This window comes from Schistosoma haematobium, chromosome ZW (genome assembly GCF_000699445.3).
Source record: "Schistosoma haematobium chromosome ZW, whole genome shotgun sequence".
In the NCBI taxonomy this organism is placed as follows: Eukaryota; Metazoa; Platyhelminthes; class Trematoda; order Strigeidida; family Schistosomatidae; genus Schistosoma; species Schistosoma haematobium.
The window spans coordinates 24,144,153-24,168,256 of record NC_067195.1 but is presented as its reverse complement, the minus strand read 5'-3'; the positions used below and the strand labels follow the sequence as shown (position 1 = coordinate 24,168,256).

The 24,104-nt window shown below is 32.6% G+C and overlaps 1 protein-coding gene across 3 annotated transcripts in view; it reads right to left on the bottom strand.

The window, feature by feature from the left end:
* Positions 1-246: 246 nt before the first annotated feature.
* KRI1_2 (KRRI-Interacting protein 1) overlaps positions 247-24,104 on the bottom strand; it is a 55,884-nt gene continuing 32,026 nt past the window's right edge. The window contains exons 11-19 of one of the 3 annotated variants that reach the window (XM_051210762.1): positions 18,806-19,432; positions 17,113-17,272; positions 12,972-13,247; positions 10,665-10,724; positions 9,430-9,921; positions 8,439-8,630; positions 5,554-5,750; positions 4,825-4,959; positions 247-591 (exon numbers count right to left, since the gene is read on the bottom strand). In XM_051210762.1, coding sequence (XP_051070780.1) covers positions 19,379-19,432 — 54 coding nt within the window. In that variant the 3' untranslated portion in view covers positions 247-591; positions 4,825-4,959; positions 5,554-5,750; ... (4 more) ...; positions 17,113-17,272; positions 18,806-19,378. Of the gene's footprint in view, positions 595-4,824; positions 8,631-9,429; positions 9,922-10,664; positions 10,725-12,971; positions 13,248-17,112; positions 17,273-18,805; positions 23,238-24,104 lie in introns of those variants that run through there. The other 2 variants (XM_051210763.1, XM_051210764.1) reach the window with 2 other exon arrangements.

Below are 24,104 nucleotides of genomic sequence, written 5' to 3'. Positions count from 1 at the left end.
ATCCACCTTCTGTATTAAAGTAACATTCTCAGATGTGATCTAAAAGCTGATATCGTCGTGACGATATTATATTCATAAACTCTCTGTTTTCGTTTATATTAACCTACAGTTCTACTTTTTTGACTGTATTATTGCGAAGTATATCAGTTATAGAATGTTTCAACTTCGCAACAACGAAGTACGACGCATACATAGATTCCCATTTAAGGCCATGGAATACAAAATTGGTTAAGTTGAAGATAACCATTTTCAAACCAAGAGATATTTTATTTATTGACGCATTCAGATTTACAATTGTTTTCTCGCCGCATTGTACGATGATATTCTTTCAAGGTTATACCAGCCGCCTGAAGACGAGACTTAAAGATATTCTTTGTGTCTAATTTGTTTGCGTCTTTAACATACTTCTTTTTCGTTTTTCCTAATTTCACCCGTTTTTCTGAATTTTCGATATCGTTTTCATTTTGTTCTATTGGATTAACATTGTTGCTATTATTGTTGTCATTATCACTGAGTTTGACTGCTTGAGCCTCTGAACAGAATCGTTTTTTCTTTTTATGACGTCTGCGCTTTTTTTTCGATGACCCACTACTACTGAATTATATTGGTAAATAAAAACAAAAGGATTATGTTACATTAATGTTTTGTGAAACCCCGCATAAAATCACAAAGTTTTATCAGTTTTATTGCATAAGAAAGCAATTTAAATGAAAACTTACAAAAACGACTACTTGAAACATTGGCATGACAGTGTTATAAAAAAAATCATAAGGTAAAATAGTATTTTCCCGTAAATTCAAGAACCGATTTCAAATAAAACAGCTGCATATGAAGTCCATCGAAAAGTTACTAATATGTACTGATTTTATTTAAGTTATGGAAATACGGGTCATAAATGGTTGAGAATAATACATTTTTCGGACCCCAGATAAGAATTAGAGCTTCTCATATCAAAAGTATTCACAAGAAAACAAATCACAAATAAGGACTAGTCAGTAACTTCAAAGACAACGAACGAATATTTTCTCTTGTTTTATGGATTACAAGCTTATATCCAACGTTTACGCTACTGTAGATCGAACGAGAAATAAGTCACTAAGTCAAATAACGGATAAAGCACCGTAGTTCTAAGCAACACTGATTATGTATATAAGATGAATATTCTTCTGAATGGTCAGACCAAACTCCAAAAACTTGGATAGTGTGAGAACCTCAATAAAAAGATCGGTCACCAACTAACTACAGGATTAAAACACCTAAAACAACAGCAATACTTTTTTCAGTAAACATATGACGAACTAGGACCTTCTGGAATACATACCTTTCTGTTCTATGACAAGCATAAGTTTCATAAACCAGTGATTCCTTTAGACCCGATTCTAGATATCTCAAAATCACAACAACATTTAACAGCAAAATGGTTGGTGAACGTATTAGAATCACAACACCAACACTTGGTTAGGTACATAGTTAAGGATGTAGTTAACCTTGTATACGTAGTAGTAGATAGGATGAAAGATAAAACTATTTTATCTTTGCCCACAAATATTCCACTGACAGAAACCATTAACTACATATGTGGGCAAATTCAAGTTACCAATAGCAGGAAATAAAATGAAGCTCTTGCTGAGATGAGCAAGGGATATCTGCTTCATGCTTAATAAAAAATTATATAGACAAATATATGGAGTAGTAATGGGATCTTCCCAGGGTCCGATGTTCGCTAATATTTTTCTAGACACAGTAGAAAATGAAGGAAGATATCCGAATAGGTTAGGTTATTACTGTCGATATATAGATGACAAGCTAACCGTGCGTGACTACAGTATTAATAAACAATAGCTGTTGAACAATATCAAGAAAATTCACCCAACTATCAAATTTACTAGCGAAGAGGAGTATGATAACAGTATAGCTTTCCTTAGTGTTATCCTTTCTAGAAAGATAGACGATTCCATAAAAAAAATTTCATTTAGAAAGGATACTGATAGAGTGGACTCATCAGAAGTAGCCTAGTGAGAAGGTCAATCAATGGCAGCCATCAGTGATCTGACGGACCTAGGTGTTTCATAGGCTAAGAAATTGATTGATTTCCAAAGGTTCAGAGTTGTATATACATAAAGGAGTATTTGTGCATTTTGTTAGGTAACCCACCCAATATACTTTCCCATCCATTATTGTGTTTTCGCTCAAGTAGTCAGTTGGGGGGGTTAGCGCGTAACACATCGTGTATCAGTATCAGATTTCGGACAACGTCCATCATAACAGACATACAGACTGGTCAGTATACTTATTTTCATAGCTTTATAGCTTTCAATAAGGAATAAATCTGGTCGTATGTTTCAGCCATAGATTCAGACTATTATGTTTTGAAAATAATGTAGATATACTAAAAAGTACACTACAAAATAACGGCTACCAATACAGTTTCGTCAAAAAATATGAATCGGAATGTAAAAATAGGGCAAACTCCAACATAGTCATCAAGAAAACTCTTTTGCCAAAACTTTATTTTAAAGGGGATATATCGGGTGATACTTTGACACATCAACTAAGAAGATCAATTAAAAGATACTAAAGGCCGCTAAATTACATATTAAACTGACAGACACATGGAGTAGCACATAATCTGCAATCTCATTGATTCGTTGTGTGAGAACACGATTTATTTTATTATTGTTATACTGAATACAACTTGACACTTACAACGAATTATTCTGACCTTTCTAATTTACAAATGACACAATTCAAAAGTATTTATGCTGTATTATATGCAAAAGTTTGGCGTCGTACTAATAGTTAAGAAAGGTACTAAGAATGAAGGAATAGTGGATTGCTATGGTAGGACGAATATTCTCAGAAGGTGCTAACTGTTGGAACTATTTTACAACCATTATGTGTATATATATATTGTATAATTATTGAGTAACAGGATTATAAAATTCTCATACTCTCCGTATTGTAAGCTTTAGTTGGACTCAAAGACTACATTTAACAGTTCCTTAATTACTGCCAACTCATTATTCACTCCTTATTCCATTCTTGATCATTTGTAAATAGATCGTGAATAAGCTATATTTCTCTATTTGCAGTTATTATGGTCTGACTATGCATTTATGAAAACTAGTGGAAGGTTTGTCTGCTACTGTATTCTCTTGCCCGAACTTGAAAAAGTGCATCCTGACCTGATAGAAGTCTGGACAATGTGTGAGTGCTCAAGGTTAGTTGTTGTCAGTCCGTGTAATTGGTCAAAGCACAGGACGTTCTGATTGGTGAATTTTATCTGAGAATCGACTAGGATGCGTATCAGATATTTAGCGAGACTATAATTAACGGACGAACCAATCAGATTTTGGCGCGAAATTCATTCATCTATTTGGCTAAATATCGTTTTAGAATTATAGTTGATGTCAGTTCGTGATAAAACCCCTAATTCTAATTCCTAGTCCTAACGTCTCACAACTTTAACCACTAGACGTGGATCTTATAAGATACCGTGTATTAAAGGTCAAAAAACGTGATCGTAATCTTATGTTACAGATGAACATCTGCTGTCATTTAACGTTAGACTGACTTCGTAGGTCGAATGTTCCATTTTTCGGCCACTATTCACCTACCATAAACTTATTACTATAGGAAGTCGGTTTCACTTGCCCAAAAAGTATGAAGTCCTTAAGTCGAAGTATGAGATTAAAAGGGAAATATAGCTAAATAGTCTAACATACTAGTGAAATAAATATTTGTTCGTGATACAAATTAACTTCAAACCAATAAATTTTGAAAAACCTTTCCTATATATATAGGCAATAACAACGAACGTACAATGATAAAAACAATCCTGAGCTTACGATGGAAATGTAAGAAAAGTGAAATCAAAAAAGTTAGCTCCAATTTCTTCATGAATAAAAGCTCAGACACCATTTTATTGTAAAATTTGAAAACAAAACCAATCATCACATAAAACTTGTTAATATACACTCCTAAATATCAAAACTCCAAGTTTTATTACAAATTATATTGTGGAATAATGGATAACGGCTTACCTAGTAAACAAAATCTTGTTACCTGTGGAACTTAATAAACCTTATTTTGATTTGGAGATTTCATGGATGAACACTGCTGACAAACTCAAAACTAATAATAAGGAATAATCCAGTTGTTCTTTTATGGGGAAACTAAGGTACGCAGTGCTCACGTGTTTGGCATCACTCAATAAGGACATTTATTTATCATATTTAAGTATTTATGCCTTCTTAGAAAAGCATTCTTTTTATTGGAATAGCGAAACATCACAGTGACAGAGTAAATACAAAAAAATGTATTCCATGGCAGAAAGAAGAAACGAGATCAAGTGGTATACAGTAGTGGTTATATAAAGGATTATTATCATTAATTAATAAGAACTTCCGTCTAAATTTGAACGAATAGTTTCACAATATTTGAGCGCCGAGTTAATGTGTGACATTAAAGAGGAAGAATGTATTTGTAAAATCTCAGCGAAAGAATTTGAAGTAAATCCAAGGTTTCGCCTGGCAATCTGGTCCAAGCTTTTTCAAGGAAAATATAATCAAACAACAAAATAATCGGATATTTATATTCGCTGAGATTTTACAAATACATTCTTCCTCTTTAATGATTATTATCATTGCTACTAATTATTACTAAACGGCTGATTCCCTATACATTTTATCTTTTTAGACTCTCAGTAATTCTTTTCAACAAGCTGAAATTATTTACGTGATGATATTGAGTTACATGATACTAGTGCAAAATGTTAGGAAATAATTTATAGTCACAAACACATAAACACAATAATTAGCTAACCTTTCAATATCTTGATTTTCATTAGGATACCAAGTAGCGTTTGGATTATTTAATGAACCTAAAACACTCATTTTACGTTTCATTTGATAATTAGAACTATATAGTTCTTGGTCTTTCATTTCTTCTTCATGTGACCTATCAAACAGATTGCATAATATAAAGGGAAAACGTCAAATAACATATTTACGGATTTTCAACAACGAATTTCTCAAAAGATAATAACTCTTAAGTTAATGAAGAATAACGTATACATCTCAGTAAGTTGAGTAGTTCAACTGAGTGTACTACATGATATGCATCTGAACAGTTATACAAATTAGAAAAGCATTTATCGACAGATATAATTTCAAGAAACTTGAATCAGAATACTGTACTTGAATAGGGATGTGAAAGATAAATATAAATAACAATCCAATTTTAATTATATTATAGGTTCGATATAAACTAACAACATTTTGTAAATGAACCGCTCATCTCAAGTAGTGTACAGAGTAATCGAAGAGTAATAACGATTCTAAAAAAGTCAGGTTTTAAAGGCTACAGATGATGATGCAATTCTGAAATTTCAGTTCGACACCATTTTCCATTCTCCTGAAGTAACAAATAAGTAAAGGAAGTGGATTAAAACAATTATTTTTCCCTATTTTCGAACTAAGTAATTTTATTTTCTAGATAGATAAAATGAATTTGTAAGAATATTACATACAAGTAACAATAAACAACACTTACAAATAAGCTGTGATACGTTTTAATGATACCCATGCATTCAATTCTTTAGGATCAGCTTTTAGTATTTCTTCTGTACTTAAGCCAAAATCATTTGGCATAACATTACGATATTTGAAACGACAGTAAACGTCTTCATTGGAAGTAGGACCGGGTATAATATCTTCACAATGTAACTGATAAAATTCTTCAAAATATTTCTATAGATTGCGAGATTTACACATATTTGTTATTAAGGGAAACAACAATTACAACAATGACCATATGACAAAATTGATCAAAGTCACATCACAGTATCACGCTAATGATAAATTGAACATGGTTATTCAGTGTATTTGATTCTTGTTGGCTTAGCTTGTTACTTTTAGAATTACAACAATCCATCGTCAAGTGAGAACTAACTACAAGTCTCTAACTCAGGTATCCATTGTATAAGCAATAGAGATTGTGTTAAATAAGACAGATAAAGTGATATTTGAACCTGAAATCTAATTATCGAAACTGATTTGACGACAGAACCACAGACAACTCCTTAAATTGTAGAAGATAACCAACAGATTTCAATTAATATGACATTCACTACTCTATCACTAAATAATCACAAATATTTATAAGCCAACAGTGATGATGACGATCAATATGACAATCAAGTAAACGCTTCAAAGTGAGCAAAACGCAGACCGAAAACATTGATCAAGTAGCTTACTGACTACTGACTAGATTATACAGCATAAACAGGATCCTTCTATCAGTGGAACACAGGACACGATCAATTATTGAGATACTGATTATTAGTTAACACAGACGATGATAAGGCTTCCATTATGATAATGTGCGTTGACCGCTGAATGAATTTTATGATTTGAGACAATAGTGTAACTACGAATAACAACATGAAAAATTAATAACCACGATCGCACAGATGGCGCGACCCAAAGTTACTCAGGTCAAGGTAAGATCAGGATAGAAGATACCAGGTTTTTATAATTTAAAACTCTTTTAATTGTTTCAATACCATCGTCTTAAACAGTGAGAATCACATCGATTTACAATAAACTAATGGAGAGGGCAACTGAGCAAACAAAATTATCTCAGACAGAATCGGCTTTGATGGCTCTGTTGATTTAGTGTAACCAGAGGACATATGAAAAATCGAAACACGTCCGAGAAGTTCCAATTAATAACCAAACAAACACCCCTTGGGTCATATATATAGACGAATACTGTGATTGAAACTCAGTCATTAATGGTTGAATTCTAGTTCAAACTGTAAAGCACTCAGACGACATCACCTGAATGTTAATTATCAAGTGTTGCAGCCTATGTTCAAAGGTAGCATATACTCATAGTGTCGCAAAAGATTACACTCGTTGGAAAAGTATTGTTTCATTTTAAGTTAGAAATCTGACGGTCTATAGGTTAATTTTGGTCGGAATCTAGGTTACTGTTAACTTTAATAATCACATATCTATTGTATATAAACACCAAACATAAATTATCTTGGTCTGAAAAAATGCATACATTAATTGTTGCAAATATAAACATGAAATAGAAAGTTGTAATACAATATCTATATCCATATCACATGTACTTTTAATACTTAGTATTACTTTCTCATGTGCAACACAACACGAAATATAACAGAACAATGGAAAGTATGCAAATTACTCATAAACATGGAAAGAAATTAAATGAACAGTCTAAACTAGAGACTTGAGGATGGAATAAAATAGTGAGAAATATAAGACGCCGTGTAATGTATCCTTTGTATTTGCAAAACATTTAGAAGAGATAATAATGAAGTTATTATCAAATATTATAGAAAATCATAGTTTTTTTCGTTTATATTTATTCTGAATCACAGATTGTATTCATCATGGTTGTAATAAAAAATATTCTTATTGACTAAGTATAGGAACACATTATAATGATACAAACAACCGGACAGTTCATCAGTGGCGATGTCACAAAATTATCCTATGTGAACAATAATCATGAGCATTTTTGACAATTTAATACTATCTCAAAACTCAGATTTTAATCTGTATTTAAGATAGTTGAATTCAGTATGCTAAACAAGTGATATTGCACGGATTCACCTTTTAAAACATGACACATATTAAGGTTAATACTAATATTTAATAATTACATTATTACAGAACATATATAGTTGATGGGCTAATAATAAATAACTGGAAGCTAACCATAAATTTTAATTCTAGTATAGTAAATCATCATAGACTGAGATGGTTGGGCCACGTGTTACGTATGCCTGAACACCGATTACCACCACGCGTAATGCTGACTAGTGTTGGGGATGGTTGAAAGAAAGTTAGGGACGGTCAAACCAAAACGTGACATCAGTGCTTGAAGTCACTAACTTCTAGTCTTAGCCATGTTGGTAGATGCAGACTACTTGGTTGGGGTCCGCGTGACTATCGTAACCAATGATTGGAGACTCTGGGTGACATGGCTCAGAATCGGTCACAATGGCGTAGGTGTATGCACTCTCTGTCTTCCCTTACACTATGAGGTTAAAATTGCTTTATATCTTTCTTTCTACCAACTAATCTTTTCTTCCTGTACTATATCCTTATATGCAATCTTTCTTTTATATATTACCACCACTGAATTAACTACCTCTATGAATTCGTTGTTCATCTTGTTGTGCTAATGAGGTATGGCAACTTGGACCGATGCAGATATGTGCCTGATCCTACGTTGTAGCTGACTGACTGATTGGTAGTGATACGCTAGCACTTCAGCCACACTATAATTCGAACCAAAGCAACAACATTTTGAAGTTTATCTGTTTGTATAAATAGAACAGTTAAATCAGACGTATTAATATCCTTACTGTTTAACGCGTACTTAGTGACATCACTTACCTCATAGTCTGGATAATCATCAGGATTGAAAATTGGTTTACTTCTCTCTAATGCTTCATAAAGTCTCCGTTTTCCACGCATTGACTTATTATTATTTGCAGTAGATAGTTTGTAGTTAGAATTCAAATTGCTCGAGTGTTTTAGTGGTACATTGTCTCCAGAATCATTATTAATAGATGTTTCTGGTTCATGCTGATCTCATATAAAAACAAAAGGAAATAATTTATTGTGAAACGGTGGAAATATCAATTTAAAATACGATTGAAGATAATCGCCCGAAGATAATCGGGCCAACAGTTTCGTTATATTGTCTAATAGCATAAAATGAAGCTCCCCTAGTTACCAAGTTGAGAATGAATACGAGGCATTTAGACTATAGAGTAGTCATATTATTAAGTGAATCAATAATTACCAAAATCGATTCAACTAAGTGAGCCGAATTTATGCTAGATCTCAGGTTTTGTTTGTACGCGCAAACTGCCAAAGGTATACAATATTGCGCACAAATGATAGAATCAAAAGAACCAAACATTTCGTCGGTAAACCAAAACGTTTGACTTTATGCAAGTATGAAGATAGAGCTGTCATGAATACTTTGGAAGATTTATGAGAAATGAAATGTAAATTTTCATTATATTAAAGAGAACAATTACTATATAGTGAAATAAAGATCTGTTAGCAGGATGGAGGCTTGAATAGTGCATGTTTGTAACAAGATCTAATTGGAGAATACCAATTGGTCCATTTTAAATGAATAACCTAGAGCAGATGAACTGAAATGATACTTGCATATTGCTGTGTAAATTTTATATATATACTGTTATTATTATACTATCGTTAGTTGTTCAGATTTTGGGGATGCATTTACTTTTGCTTCCAATTCTAGATCTAATTTGAGGCCAGTCAAGTGAAATAATGTGTCCAAGATATTCTTAGCAGTGGAAGACGGTAACAAGACAAAAAACAATAAAAACAAATTTATGGATCTTACTTGTTTCATGTGTGAATCGTGCCCATCATCTACAGAAGGCTCCACTTCTAGATCACTATCATCCGAAAACTCTGGCTTTTTTATCTCTTCATCTATTTCTTCATAATGTTTTCCAAACATTGAGTCCAACAACTTTTCATGCTTTTCAGGATCCCAATCTTCATCTAAATATTCAGCAACATCTAGGACATCTACCTTGGTCGAATTTTTTAATTTATTATTATCATTACTATCATATTCTTTAGTCTGTGATTCAATCAGTTCATTAGCATCAAGTAATAATGATCCTGGACCACAAGTACGTTTAATTCTTTCAATTTTTTCAGCTAGCATACTTAATTTTAGATTCCGTAGGCGAGTTAATTCTTGAAGTTTAGCTTGTTTTTCTTTTCTCTTACGTTCAATCTTAGCTTGTCTTCGTTCAGCTCGTTTCGATTTAACACAGAGTGTTTGACCAATACTATTTTCTATAATTCGAGGGTAGGATTTTATCTGTGAATAGATATATTTCAAAATAAAAATATCCGAGTTTAACAGATATATATAACTTATTATATTAATAAGAAACGAAGAGCTGAGAATAGTGGTAATATGGATCATCACTGTTTTTTTAATAGTGAGAGAAACTAGGGTAGTGAATCCATGCTAGCAAAATCATCTCGTCCCACGAAACTACCTTACATCTCCAAGCGTCAGCTAATATCTACAATAATCTCACTAGAAGACAAATCAACCTCCTTAAAATCTTACGTAATAGGTCAACACGATCTCTCAGTTTGCTAACGTTTTCATGCATCTCGACAGACCAAACGCATCAAATGAAGCCAGATTCGAAAAGTCAAATAAATGATTAAAAGTTCAACGTTTTGTCTGCTTCACAAGAATGACACACTCTAAAGTAAGTGTTCAAAAACAATTGAATATCAGAAACCAAATGCAATCTAATTATTTGGACAGTTTTTCTGGAATAATTTAAACACAGGACGTTTTATCTTTTGATATAAGTAATCCTTTAACTTACACAAATAAAGAGCTTAATTATTTCTGAATCGCAAATGGATTATTATGTGTTTAATTCATATTATATTTCAATGTGGACAAACCATGATCATTTATTAAAACAGTAAACTGTACAGAACCACTATAAGTGAATTTCAGTTAGTTGATTTGCAGAAGAAATGACTGAAATGACTCTATACATAAACATAATGAATTCAACAAAAATACCATCTTACAAATTCTTTATCTTCTTCTTCAAAACGATGCTCAGTTTTATGTAGTTTTGTAACACCCGTCTGTAGTGAACAGCAAAAAAACAACGATGCGAAGATTATTAGCAATAAAGTTACGATTATTATCATTATAAATGTGATTAAATTCACAAACACACGTCATTATATTATTATTGTTATTATTATGGAAATGAATTCTCACTGGAGCTATTCTGAAGCTAATGTGTATCCAAAGCTCGGGTAATAGAAAAAGGTTGAGTATGAGGTTATCAACCTCACAAAATCCGTAAAAATGAACCCCGCCACAAAGTCAATGACCAGAGAACGCTAATCACATTCACCTCGGGGAGTCGAAGGGTTTTCATATAGAAGTATTACAAATAGTGAAAACCGAAAGTCCTCGGAGGTCACAAGGTTGATGGAGATTCTTACAACCGAAACAACAAGTAATATAGCTAAGTAGTGTCCGAAAAGTGTGGAAGAACCGGAGGGTCATTTAAATAAACTCACAAATGAGAACATACAGCTTCGTGCCGCCTACAAAAAGTAAGAAACATTAAATACAATCTGGACAGAAAAGATTAGGTTAAGAAGAGCTGTGACTGCATTCTGGTTAAAAAAATTTCTCACACACAACCACTTGCACCGATTTTCTCCAAGAAAGGCACCATAAGCACTCAAATAATAGAAGACTGACGGCTCTAGAATTATCAAAACATCCTCAAGGAAAGAAGAAGAAAGGGATTACAATCGATATCATCCAATGCTATGTACTCACTAGTGATTACAGAGAAGACTATAAAGACCAGTTTCATGAGGCTGCAGTCCATCCTGGGTAGATGACCAGGAAAAGATCTGGTCATTCTGATGGAAGACCTGGATACCACGGTTGGGATGGACAACACTGAGTACAAGCACCAAGTTCTAGGTCTTACAATATCTATTGGTACCAACAGACTGGAAAGAGTGATACTTCATAAAGATACTCAAGAAAGAAGTGTGAGAACTACAAAAGAATTACACAAGTTTCAGTGCCAACCAAACTTTTTGACAGTGTTACTGAACAAAACAAAAGATTCACTAGACGTCCAACTTCGAGATCAATAATCTGGATTTTTTAAGGATCGACTATGTACCAACCAGAGACAATCCGAATCATTATTTAACAGTCAATCGCGTGGAAATCATTACTATAAATTAGATTTCTTAATTATGAGAAAGCAGTTGATATTGCGGAATCTTCCTCAACACTATAAAGTACCTGAGATCTTCACCTAAAGGAGTGTCCTGAGTCCCACTGTTAGCCACCAATCGAAATTAATAATGATTGGATTAAATGTTTGTTAAACCACAGGCTTATAGGTTCACTTATTATTCTCACATAAATGAAGAAATGATTCAAAGTTATTGTGACACTGTAAAAAAGTCTCACTCAATTAAAGCATTATTTCGTTATTAATACAGTAATGAAGTGAAGAAAATAACAAGATAACTAAAATTTTTATAATCAGTGATATCTTCAGGGTAAGCTGTAAAACATATAGACTTTCAACTTATTTTATCTTCGACTAACTACTTAAATATAAAAATATTGGAACGACTAAGATAATAGCTATCCAATTATCCAATGGAACCTTTAAAAAGTGTCCCGAAATAATAGCCTAAAAAGAAATTTAACTGAATGACCTTGGCCGTGTTACAATTACTTGTCATCCTATCCATAGAAAACAATATAAGACTTAAATAAGATAATTAACTGATAAACTATGTCATGATTACCTTATCATATTGAAAGGCTGTTACCATGTTAACACTGTGACCTGATTAACGATACAAAGGGGAAAAGTTGAGAAATTGAAATTTTCTCTTCGCATAAAATAATGCACGTTTTGATGAATAAAAATAGTCATTTTGAAAATATCGGTTTGATGATTCCTTTTATACATAATGTATAACAGACGCTGCTTAGTAAGATGGTAAAGGTGATCCTTTCAAGAACGTTAAATCTAAACATGGGATCAAGTTTTGGATATAACTATCCTTACGCCAATCGTTATAATTATTATAGTATAAATAAATATTACATAAGCCAAAGACCGGTTAATTCAAGAATACGGTATCAAAATCTACCGCATAAAATTCGTATTTCTCGTGTATCCAAGTAATGGGGAGTTAGCAAGCCATCATCATGATTCACGTTTTCTAAATAGATATAAAACTTTTAGTATTGATGGATAAAGATTGTAGGAAATAAAAGCAATGATAATTATTACTATCATAAATTATAAATAATATTTCTGTAAAACTTACATTAACACCTAAAGAGTGTAAACGTCCCTGTTCTAAGTTATTTAATTTAACAAGGAATTCATCGTCTTCATCAAGAATATCATCATCATTTAAAAGATTTTTCCGTTTATCCCCATTTATATCTAAGCCGGATTCGTGTAGAACATCAGAATAAGTTGGAATTTTATTACTTCGTTGTGAATTAGGTTCAATCCAACGTTTATTTATAATATAATCACGTAAAAACTCTTCAGCTTCTTTGTTAGTTGAATCAGTAAAAACTATTTTATCTAAATCCTGGAAAGAGATTAAAATAACAAACTGAGATATTTAAAACTGGATTACCAGTCTATTCATTAAGACCTGGTAGGTAAACAGTTTATTATATTACGACTGTCTACCGGAACCCACCCAAAAGATTTAAACATATCTAGGTATATACTCTAGTCGAGTTAATACCTCTATCTAGTAACCTACAATCGGTCTCAGAGCTAGTTACACGGTAATTCCACCGCACGCGATGAATGCTTCGAAGGTATTTCTGAATAATTATTAGCAAGCTACATATGTTAACAACCTTTAAATACTATGGATTCGCAACCAAATAAAGCTAATCAGGATAAACTCATAGTATTAAAGTAGGTGCAGAGTTTGGCAAGAAAATGGAGAATGGCGAATAGACAAGTTTATTTACAAAGTATATGTTCATGTACTCAGCTTCAAGCTGCATCATTTATATGAGGGCTAGTAAAGCCACCCAGCAGCCAAAGTTGAGTGAAAGCAGGACATAAAAGTATAGAAACGCGTGCAGTGGTGCATTGGTCTTAACAACAAACTAAGAAGTTTCGTAACATAAAATACAAAATAAACCAGAGATTGAAAAAAAAGGAAGCAAATAAACAGAAAACAATCAACTTATTAGTATCTTATTGATACTATAAATAGAGGAAATATGAAAATTCTAAACCATCTGTCTGCATTGGTGTCAACGTTTTTTAGCCACTGACCTATATTAATGAAGAAACTTCCGGAAAGAATAAAGTGATCAACGTGCTGAAGTGTCTAACTCTATTCCCATAGCAAGCGTTATTTTAAATCCAAATTTTGAAAACCCGTTTCAAATATTTCTAGAATTTCACATGATTTAAGAAAAAAATTACATCTTGTCAGTGTCTACAACAGATAGAACTTAATCACTAGTACACTCAAGAGTGGTCCACGCAGGTGATGGAGGTCCGGGAGGAAGCAGCATCATAATGGGTGACCATCTTCAAGAAGGATCACAATGTGGGTACGTCGGACGGACTAAGCATAATATTAATAGCCTCGATATTTTCAGGATCAGGTCTTCTTCCGTTTTTGTCCCCTATGATACTGTTAACTTTCAAACCTCTATCACCCACGAGCACCACTACGTTACTTACTGACAAAGAATAGTAGATGAAATTGGTGGAATGTCAAGAAGCCATCAAGAGAATAAAACAGCTTCTATCGTCAGATGTTTCGTCTACACATTACAATCGAGCCCTATCAACTGTGGTCGCTCTCGATGCTTCCAACTACGGAATATGAGCAGCCATTTCACACGACTATCCTAATAGATCTGAAAAAGTTATTGCTCATCTCCCAAGATCGTTAATAGTGACAGAAAGGAACTATAGTCAAATAGGGACGGGAGCTCTACCTATTACTTTCGTCGTGAAAAGGTTCCACAAAATGTTTGGTCAGCAGTTCACGTTATTAACAGACCACGGATGTAAGAAGGACATTCCAGTTTACACACCGCCAATAACGAGAGGTACCTACGCTGTTGGGCTAGGACTTTGAAATTAAGTACCGGTCGACGAGTAAGTTTGGACAAGTAAATGCCTTGGTAATATTAATCGGCTTCCACACGAAATCAGAGGAAGACATATTGGTGGTAGTCATGGCAAACGAAGCCGAAGTTTACAGTGTATTAATGGAAAACGTTCCTGGATTATTGGCTATTCTTGGAGCAACCAAAGAAGCCGCTGAAAGGGATAGTACCTTGAAAGACGTGAGGCGTTATTGACCGACCAAATGATCAATATCTAAGCCCCAAAACAAACCCGTACATTGTTATAGACGGTGAGATTCACCAACAATCTTTGATTTGTGAGTCATATTTGGTCATTACACTGTAGTTCTAGAAATCCTCTGACGTCATCTCTTGAGACAGTTTCACACCCACGTGATTGATTCTAGTTTCTGGACAGATAAATTATTCTAATCTCTCCGGATATTCTGTACAGTCATATTTGTCCTTGCTGGATATTCGCGCGTTAACTTAGAGGATATGTTTGCGTTTGTACATATAGTCTAATTGTTTGTGTATCTGCTCGTTGTATTTTATATAGTCTATTTTATACATAGGAAAAATTAGGATAAGTCGGCTGGTGTCCTAACTTAATGGTGCATCTGCACAGTCTTCGCTGACATGATTGTCTACCTAAAGTATAACGAATGAAACAAATGTTTTCGCGATATTTTGGATTTTTGATTCAGTTGGGTATTAACGGGATATGTCAATCGTTAATTACGAAATTAAATATGGGGTACATTAATGTCAAATTAGAGTCAGATATGGGCACAAAAAATCAATTCAATAAATCTTCGGTTTGGCACGACCTATAATTATTACTGTCCATATAAACTTCCAAATTCAATTCTATTTTAATTAGATCTTTGTGAAGTAAAAAAGTTTATGCCGAGCAAGAAATCCCTAATACTTGTTATATTAAGATCTCATTAAAATGTTAGGTATCTAAAATGGTCTGGTCACCAATAACATTTCTTTTGTGCTTTTAAGTTCCAATCAGCTGATGATAAGTAAAAAAATGCTACTTATACATCAGGAACTGAAAATCAATATCAGTTACACAAATCTTGACTATTGGTATAAAGTAAGTAAACAAGATAGTACATATGTATTGCATTGGATGTCCATGACATATTACTCTAGCGTTGCCAACTGGATAACAAAAAAATATACTCAAAGTTAACATCCCAACATATTTACAAAGAATCAAAATTTTAGGTGTTGGTCAATACAGTAATAAGAAATTAACATCAACGGAACCAGAACTGTTTACCACAACTCAGTAGCCGAATACACGGCTTCCATATTTTTGAAACGATAGGCCCAGGAGGTGAATCACCACAAAAATATTTGTTAGCATGAAGGTATAGGAAGTTAGTGGAGTCATATAGACAATAAAAGTGCATAAATAAAAATAATATATTTGTAATATCCCAATGAGTAGAAAATTGGATTTTTCTGACGTTTCGTGGCTTAGTGTAAGTCACTTCTTCAGAGAATAAATAACCAAATTAAATTAATCCAAGTTTAAATAGTACAACGGACTATTTAAACTTGGATTAATTTAATTTGGTTATTTATTCTCTGAAGAAGTGACTTACACTAAGCCACGAAACGTCAGAAAAATCCAATTTTCTACTCATTGGGATATTACAAATATATTATTTTTATTTATAACAATCAACCCAATGCTCAATTTATTCGAAATTATCAAATCAAACCTTGGTAATGACACCTATATAATAAAAGTGCATGTTGGACCTCTACTAATTCGTGAATAAGGACATTGCGAGGCTTCGAAAATGAAGATGTCTAACCTCATCACAAAAATGAAACAAAAAGAGAATACAGCTGAACAATCCCAATATGACTTTATAGTTTTAGACGCAAAAACATAAGGAAAAACAATCTAAAGTATTCTTGGTTAATGAAAACATATTTCACTTTAATGACGAAAATAGAAATCTATTATATATAAAAAACACAAAAACGAGGAATCCACAAATAGGGATTTTATGTAAATAAGAATGTCAAAATGACATTAAACAGATGAAGTGTATTCAACACTTTCAATGATTGTTAGGGGAATTAAAAAACAAGAGATTTAACCCTTTATTGAATTCGATAGCTGAAAGCACGTTGTTACTGACTAAAATAGAACAAAGATGAGAGGTATTTTGGTATGAAAATAGTTGACCATCGGACTGCTAATATGCAATAGTCACTCGATAACTACGGCTCGAGCAGTGGTAGTGAAGCGACTATCTTCCTGTATTGATAAAAACGAGAGATTTTTCAAATAATGTAACTAATCAAACTCACATAATGGGATTTACGCTTTTTTCTGTTTGGAGTAGGTGGTTCTATTTCACTTTTGCGCTTCCGTAAAAAATTTAAGTCATCATAATTACTCTCACTGGTCCTATTGTCCTTCATTTCACCTGAAATTACAGCCGCCTGATTAAGCGCTTCATTGGCCTCTCTACAATAATAAATAAAACGTACTTCAAAATACAAGAAACGTTGTTGAAAAACCGCTTACTGAGTGACTGAAAAAGCGACCTATGGTCAAAATCGAAGCCAAGGTATATAGTGAAATCGTTTCAAAACGTGTCAGTTATCAAGCACTGACTAACTTAATAAGAATATTAACACAGGAGATACAAATTTGGTCGAACTGGAGAAGGTTACAACTAGCTTGAAATAGGCTAGTATATTACAGCCTCACTTATTAGATTCAGTAACCTTCAAAAATATTAATTCAATATGAATGCTTAGAGTGGTTGAAGTTGGAAATGGCGTATGATAACAGCGTTTAGTCTCACCAATAGTCACTTACATAACAGGACAGAAAAATTATATACTGATTTGCCCTAAAAGTATACGATGTATAAAAAAGGTTTGAGAATAATTTAGTTTTTGACATGCAATTAATGTAAAGATAGTGCAATAAATTAAGTTTCTAACCTTCAAAAAACCTAAAACAATGGATCTAAAATGATAACACCTATTACAGTAGAACAAAAGAATAAGGACATGGGAAAAAAACGAAGAATGAAAAGTATAAAACACAGTTCAAAGAATTAGTATCGATGTGCGTAACTACAAATGAGTCTACGTTACATTACCTGGTCATTATTCTTAGATTGCAATAATTTCGTAAACTCCAACTACGAAACCTATACAGCTCAGATCAAGTATCATTGACCTGATAGGACAATCTTAACACTCAACCTTTTGCCGAACCGTCGCTATATCAGCTGCTGTAGTACTCTCGGGTATAAAGTGAGTGGCATATGTAACACATCTCTCAAGGATTAGTTCGAGTCTAACATCGACATTATAGACTACGTAGGTCCTTCAAACATAACCAAATCATACATTTCCACTCAATGTGTTCAGAAATCCACGGATTTTTCGGAATATACACCAAACAGGACGCCGTTATTTGCTTTAAAATGACAATAAAATATCAGGCAGTTGATAAATTTTCCAGAAACTAAAAAACTGTTACTTTTTGAAGTATGTCAACTAAAAATTGACGGAAAAAGACTTCTTTAACTAAGTCTTATTTTTGATGATATTTTGTTAAATGCTGACCAGTCACTGAGTATTCAAATAGTCTGAAGTGCAATACTGTATGTTTTTAAGAGACGAAATAACGATAAGATCTCTCGGTTAACTGGCATATAAGTAATTTATCTTTGGTCGGATAGCGGTATATACATGTTCAAGAGCCTGTGAGTAAAGCTATAGTCCATCAACTTGCATCCAGACTAAAAAAATTGGTTTGTGGTTTCTGAGCTCTACATGATTAGAAAACCAAATATCTATTCTTTATTGATCAGAAATACGAAGGAATGATACAAGACACAGCATCACACTAAACTCTAAAACTTCTAATAGTATCTAACGTCCTTGGAAGATGATAATAACTCTTCTTAGACTCTCATGCAATTATTAATCCTAATATAACTAAATTTCTGAATCTTTCATAAAGCCTACTAACACTTACTGTATAAATTGTTCCTTTGACAAATCTATCGACTGTGTTTTCATTTTTCTCAAAACATCATCACTTTCCATCTGAGCAATCTTCTGCGCCTCCTTTGAAACACTTTCATCCTCTAATCCATCTTGAGCCAAAAGAAATTCGCGTTCATAATCCCGAAGTTTCAAAACACGTTTCTTTTCTGTCTTGGCATCTATTTGCATTTGTTTATTGTTATTTTTATTAATTTCTGACTCGGAAATTTCATCTGAGGACTTTGAACTTTCATCATCCGATTCACTAGGTTCACGAAACCATTGTTTATTAGGATCATTAAGAGATGGATCATTTGTACACAATGCTTGATATAGAGTCAAAAAATCATCTTGTTGTTTTTCTTCCCAACTATCATCAGTGTCTGAGGAACTTGAAGTAGACTCATCATCATTATCTGAAACTGAAGCAACGGTTACATTTTCGTCCACTTTGAAATTAGTATCAGATAACTTGGATAGTTTAATATCCTTCAGTTTAGCATCACCGTGTTTAGCCTTTAGTTTCTCGTATTCCTCCTTTTGACGATATCGGTTATAATTTTTAGCGAAATCCTGATTGATTTTGAATTGCATGTCTGGGATGTTTAGATAATGGCTATAAAACAATTATGACAATGAACTATATACACTAGAGTATGAAATAAATAATCTTAGTTAAATCACACTTATTTTTTCATCTATATTATAGACTACTTTCAGAGAAATAGTATGCATCATTGTTTTCCAGTCAACCAATCAATTAGATTATAAAAAACTAGGCATGTTACATTAGATGCCGAATCGCTGGGGTATGAAGATGGAAAACGGATAACTTGATAGACTGAAAAAGTACAGTGACCCTTGTTTCAGAGGTTTTTACTACTAAGATGGTTTAATCCAGCAACCGATAATAGAATTTTTTATTCTGGTAAGTGTAATTACTTTCTCAGCTCAAAAATGATGTTCAGTACATTTATTCGACTTCAGTAAACATAAAATTTCCTTAATAAGTAACTCCACATTGAAAGCCACAATAGTACTTGAAATCCTATCCAATACTAAGTATCCTAGACAAAGGCTGACAAATCAACGATCAAAATAAAACTGTGATGGGGGACTAGCGATTTATAAAACTAAGTCGGTAAATTGTACAAAAAAGGCCGTCTTTTAAATATGTATACAGAAGTTAAAACAACATATATAGCCAAAGGAATTCGAGAACCTTAGCTAATGGTATGCAGATAAATTAACAGATTCAGTTGCTAATTTCTTACATCCTTAGTGATTATTCTCACTCGGTAGAAAGCTTTGTAAAAGTTAAACTTTACAAAATCGATAAACATAGAATTTTCTGAATTAGTTTAAGATTGGCAAGACTGTCCCTAAGAAATATTGAATTTATGATCAGCTCTATTTTAAAATGCCAATTATAAATCTATCAAGGACCAGTCAATCTACATATGCTAACGAAAACTTTTGAAGTGTATTGGACGATCGATTTGTGCATGAAAGCAGAGTTTTTAATTTTTCCCGAATATGGACCCGCTATTCGATTAAAATTTGGCACATGGATTTAAACAAGTTTCGTCTCCTTGACAAAACTGAGAGTTAAGAAACTTTCTTATTCTCCCTCCTCACTTATCTTGAAAGTACTAAGCCTGGTTTCTATGATGTTTTAACCAAACTCTGCAGTTAATGGAAAGTTTCCGATAAGTTTAATTCTGTAGTGACGATTTTTTGAATATTATAATTGTAAATGTACTCCATTAATCTGGTTTAGACAACAGCTATTAAAATTCACATATCCTTTTAATTGTGCATACAGAATTCTTCATGAATGATGGTTGGAATCTAGTTTCATGGAAGTTGGAGCTCATAGGCAAACCATATGTACAATCTAGACAAAACAGATGCTCCTTGTGGGATACAGTCTCGCATCACTCAATGTAGCAGTCAAAGATATTACTTCTGAATTGTTCACCACTAGTCATACTTAACCATTGAATATCAAATGACAAAGTGTTTTTTAAATTAGCAAACACTCTAGAAAAACAAATAAATACCAACAGTATTCGCGCGCCTTTAGATGACAGCAGCTGCTTAACAAAAGTATGTTATTGCCCTCTGTATACATTATATATTCAAACATAGGTAAACAATATGAAAACAGTCAAGCTAATCAAGTAAGCACAATTATATCGTATCATACACAATACACAAACATAAGTGATGAGAAAAGAAGGTAAAACAACCAAATATATAAATTCCAGTATTTTCTTTCACTTTATATCAACAAACTTTAATAAAAGTCGGAGACTGAAAGTTACCCGTCGTATTATTTATTGCTTTAAAACTACATAATCAATAATAAGGCAAGAGGAAAACAATTAACAAAAAAAACTAATTACATGTTAGCTATGCACACAGTTAAAATGAATATGCATAGAATCTAGTGAATAAATTAGAAATAATCAACTGAGAGTCAGAAAACTTTTCCGAAAGAATAAATGTCTCTCTTTTTGAGTGTGCGTAAAGAATTACGGTAGCCCTTTTATTATTATTAATAATAATATCATATTATATTTAATAAAAAAGAAAATACAATCGAATCAAATTAAAATATTAAATTAACAGCATTATTAAAATAACCCATTGTGTCATTGAATAAAAATAAAGAGAATTCAACGTAGAAAAATTTCTTGTGTAACCTCATCTGGTAATAAGAGTGTGGAATCAATTTATGATGCAATCATTTCAATCCTTCTATAGACATATTTCCCATATAACTATAAATACGAGTGTACAACTTATGTAAATGGTTTCGTAGAAATCAAAATTTTCTTCGCTGGATTCTCTTTATCAGCATTATTATTGATAATTTAGCAGAAGAAAAACATTTCCTCTAGATAACTGCTATATTGTGCATACTCATTGAGAGTCGATTGAAGTTCAGATTGTGTCAATCAAAAGAAAACAAGTGATTTTTATTGTTTAATACAATATTTTTACTAACCACTAAAGAAGGAAATCAATCGACTGGGAAACCAAACTAATCAACTAGAAATGGGAAAAAATCTCCATCATACTTTAGTCAGTTAGTGGAATAAATTTTCTCACAAACAAAAAGAAATAATGAAGCGTAATTAATACAATCAAAAGTCAACAATTTTTTTTTGTTATTCTCCTTCTCTCTCTCCTTGCATATTATACTTTAATATGTATCTCTTTCCAAAAGGAATAAAACTGACGTAAAACTACTAAATACACGCAAAATAGCTAGTCGATAACAAAATAAAAGTAAATAAATAAATGTTAATAAATAAAAAACAACTAGTAAATTTTATCACATATAAGTGGAAGAATAATTGTGAGAGCATAATTTTAATTATTTCTTTTTCAAGACATTTAAATAAAGAGAAAATAAATAGTGGAAGTAAGGAAATCACAAAATATATTCAACTATTACATAATAAATATGATTATTACTAACTACTGTACTTTGAAACACGTAGTATTAACAGTTGAGCTACTCTGAAGAATATAATTGGTAATAAAAAAGGTAATATCCACAGGAAATGGAAGTGTTCAGTTTGATTAGATGTTACAAACTGTAAAGATAATTATTAGTAAACTTAAACAAACTGTTAGCTAAACAATTCTTTTTGAACGAGAATATAATCTAAAAGTTTAATATAGGAATTTTCTTCATCATCTTCATCGTTATTATTATTATTATTAGTAGTAGTATCAGTATTATTTGCATGGTCATTACCATTATAACCCCCATGCATGGTATCATTAATTATTCTGCATTCATTTTCTAAACTTATCTCCTTAAATTTATTAATATGAGGTATACGTCCAAACACAGATAACTGTCCCAAGCATTTGCCAGTATAAACTTTACCACTCCAACGACCATGATGATTACTGCCAGATGGTGAATGGAGTTTAGATGGTGATATTGGTGAAGATGGAGTAAGGAAGTGCCATTCTGATCCATTGATTACAACAGCTACAGAATCACATTGAGGAGCGTCTAGACAGAATTTATAATTTCGGTTAATGAATAAATGCTGATGTTTAGGTTCAATTAATCGACACTGAACCCACCAAAATGTTTGACGCGGATAAGCCTGAATTAACTCAGAAGAACGACAGTTACGTGCATCAATTAAAATACGATACACACAGTCTAGATGATCTTTGACAATATCATTTTCATTAAAAGCATAAATAGTCAAGTAGTAAAATGCTTGTACAGGTAGACGAACGTTATAATAGGCATTAGCCTGAGATTTGAATGGCTTTGAATGTGTAATACTACTATGGTGGTTTGGTTTCATTTGAAGCAATGCATAACTATCACAATCTGCCATTTGATGACCTGGTCGATCAAACGATTTTAATTGGTGGCATAGCTACAAAAATAATAGTAAGAACAAATTTAGCTGATATTGGTATAACATGAAATTTTACTGCCTCCATAGAAAATTTACAGAAGCTTCGATTCCACGCTAAAACCCCACAAGTTTTGTTAATTACGACCAGCTTATATTGATTTTAGTATATAGGTAATCCTGAGAACCCTGATACGATATTCATATCGAGAAATAGTCTCACATATGCAAGAGATATATTTTATCAAATCAATAGTTCTAAATTGGAACTTACAGCATCCATGAAAGCATACAAGAAAATTAGGTCATACTACTTAAATGCCGTAACAAGTTAAGATGCTTAAAGAAACTGTACTTTAATCCGAATTATAAATCACGCAAAACATTGCTAACCTCTTTAGTGGAAATTTGTAATATAATAAGCCTCTCGACAACGTTGAATCAAAGATCATAAACATAACTACACTGAATATAATCCGTGTCTTTCACATACCGTCAAATTCATAAATCCGTACACGTCCTTGGAGTTTCAGTAAGTCATGAAGTAGATGGGATCGAGTACATTACTGATCATTTGGCGGTCAACATACTTCATCCAAAATGCAAGCACATATTACTCTACTATTACATCACTGTATGGCTGAAGACTGTGTGACAAGATGCTCTGGATATAATAAACACCTTTGTATCAAAAATGTTTTAATTATGAACTAAAATTGAAACGTTATGATGCAGTGTAGTTTTGTTATTAACAAAAAGGTGAAATTATATGTGACTATATGATTGGCTTCGGTTGTTCTCATTTAAGATTTGGGAATGTTGAAATCTGTGTGGCTTATCGAATACGTAACGAGTAGAGTAATTAAGCTGATGTTATAAGTAGCACAG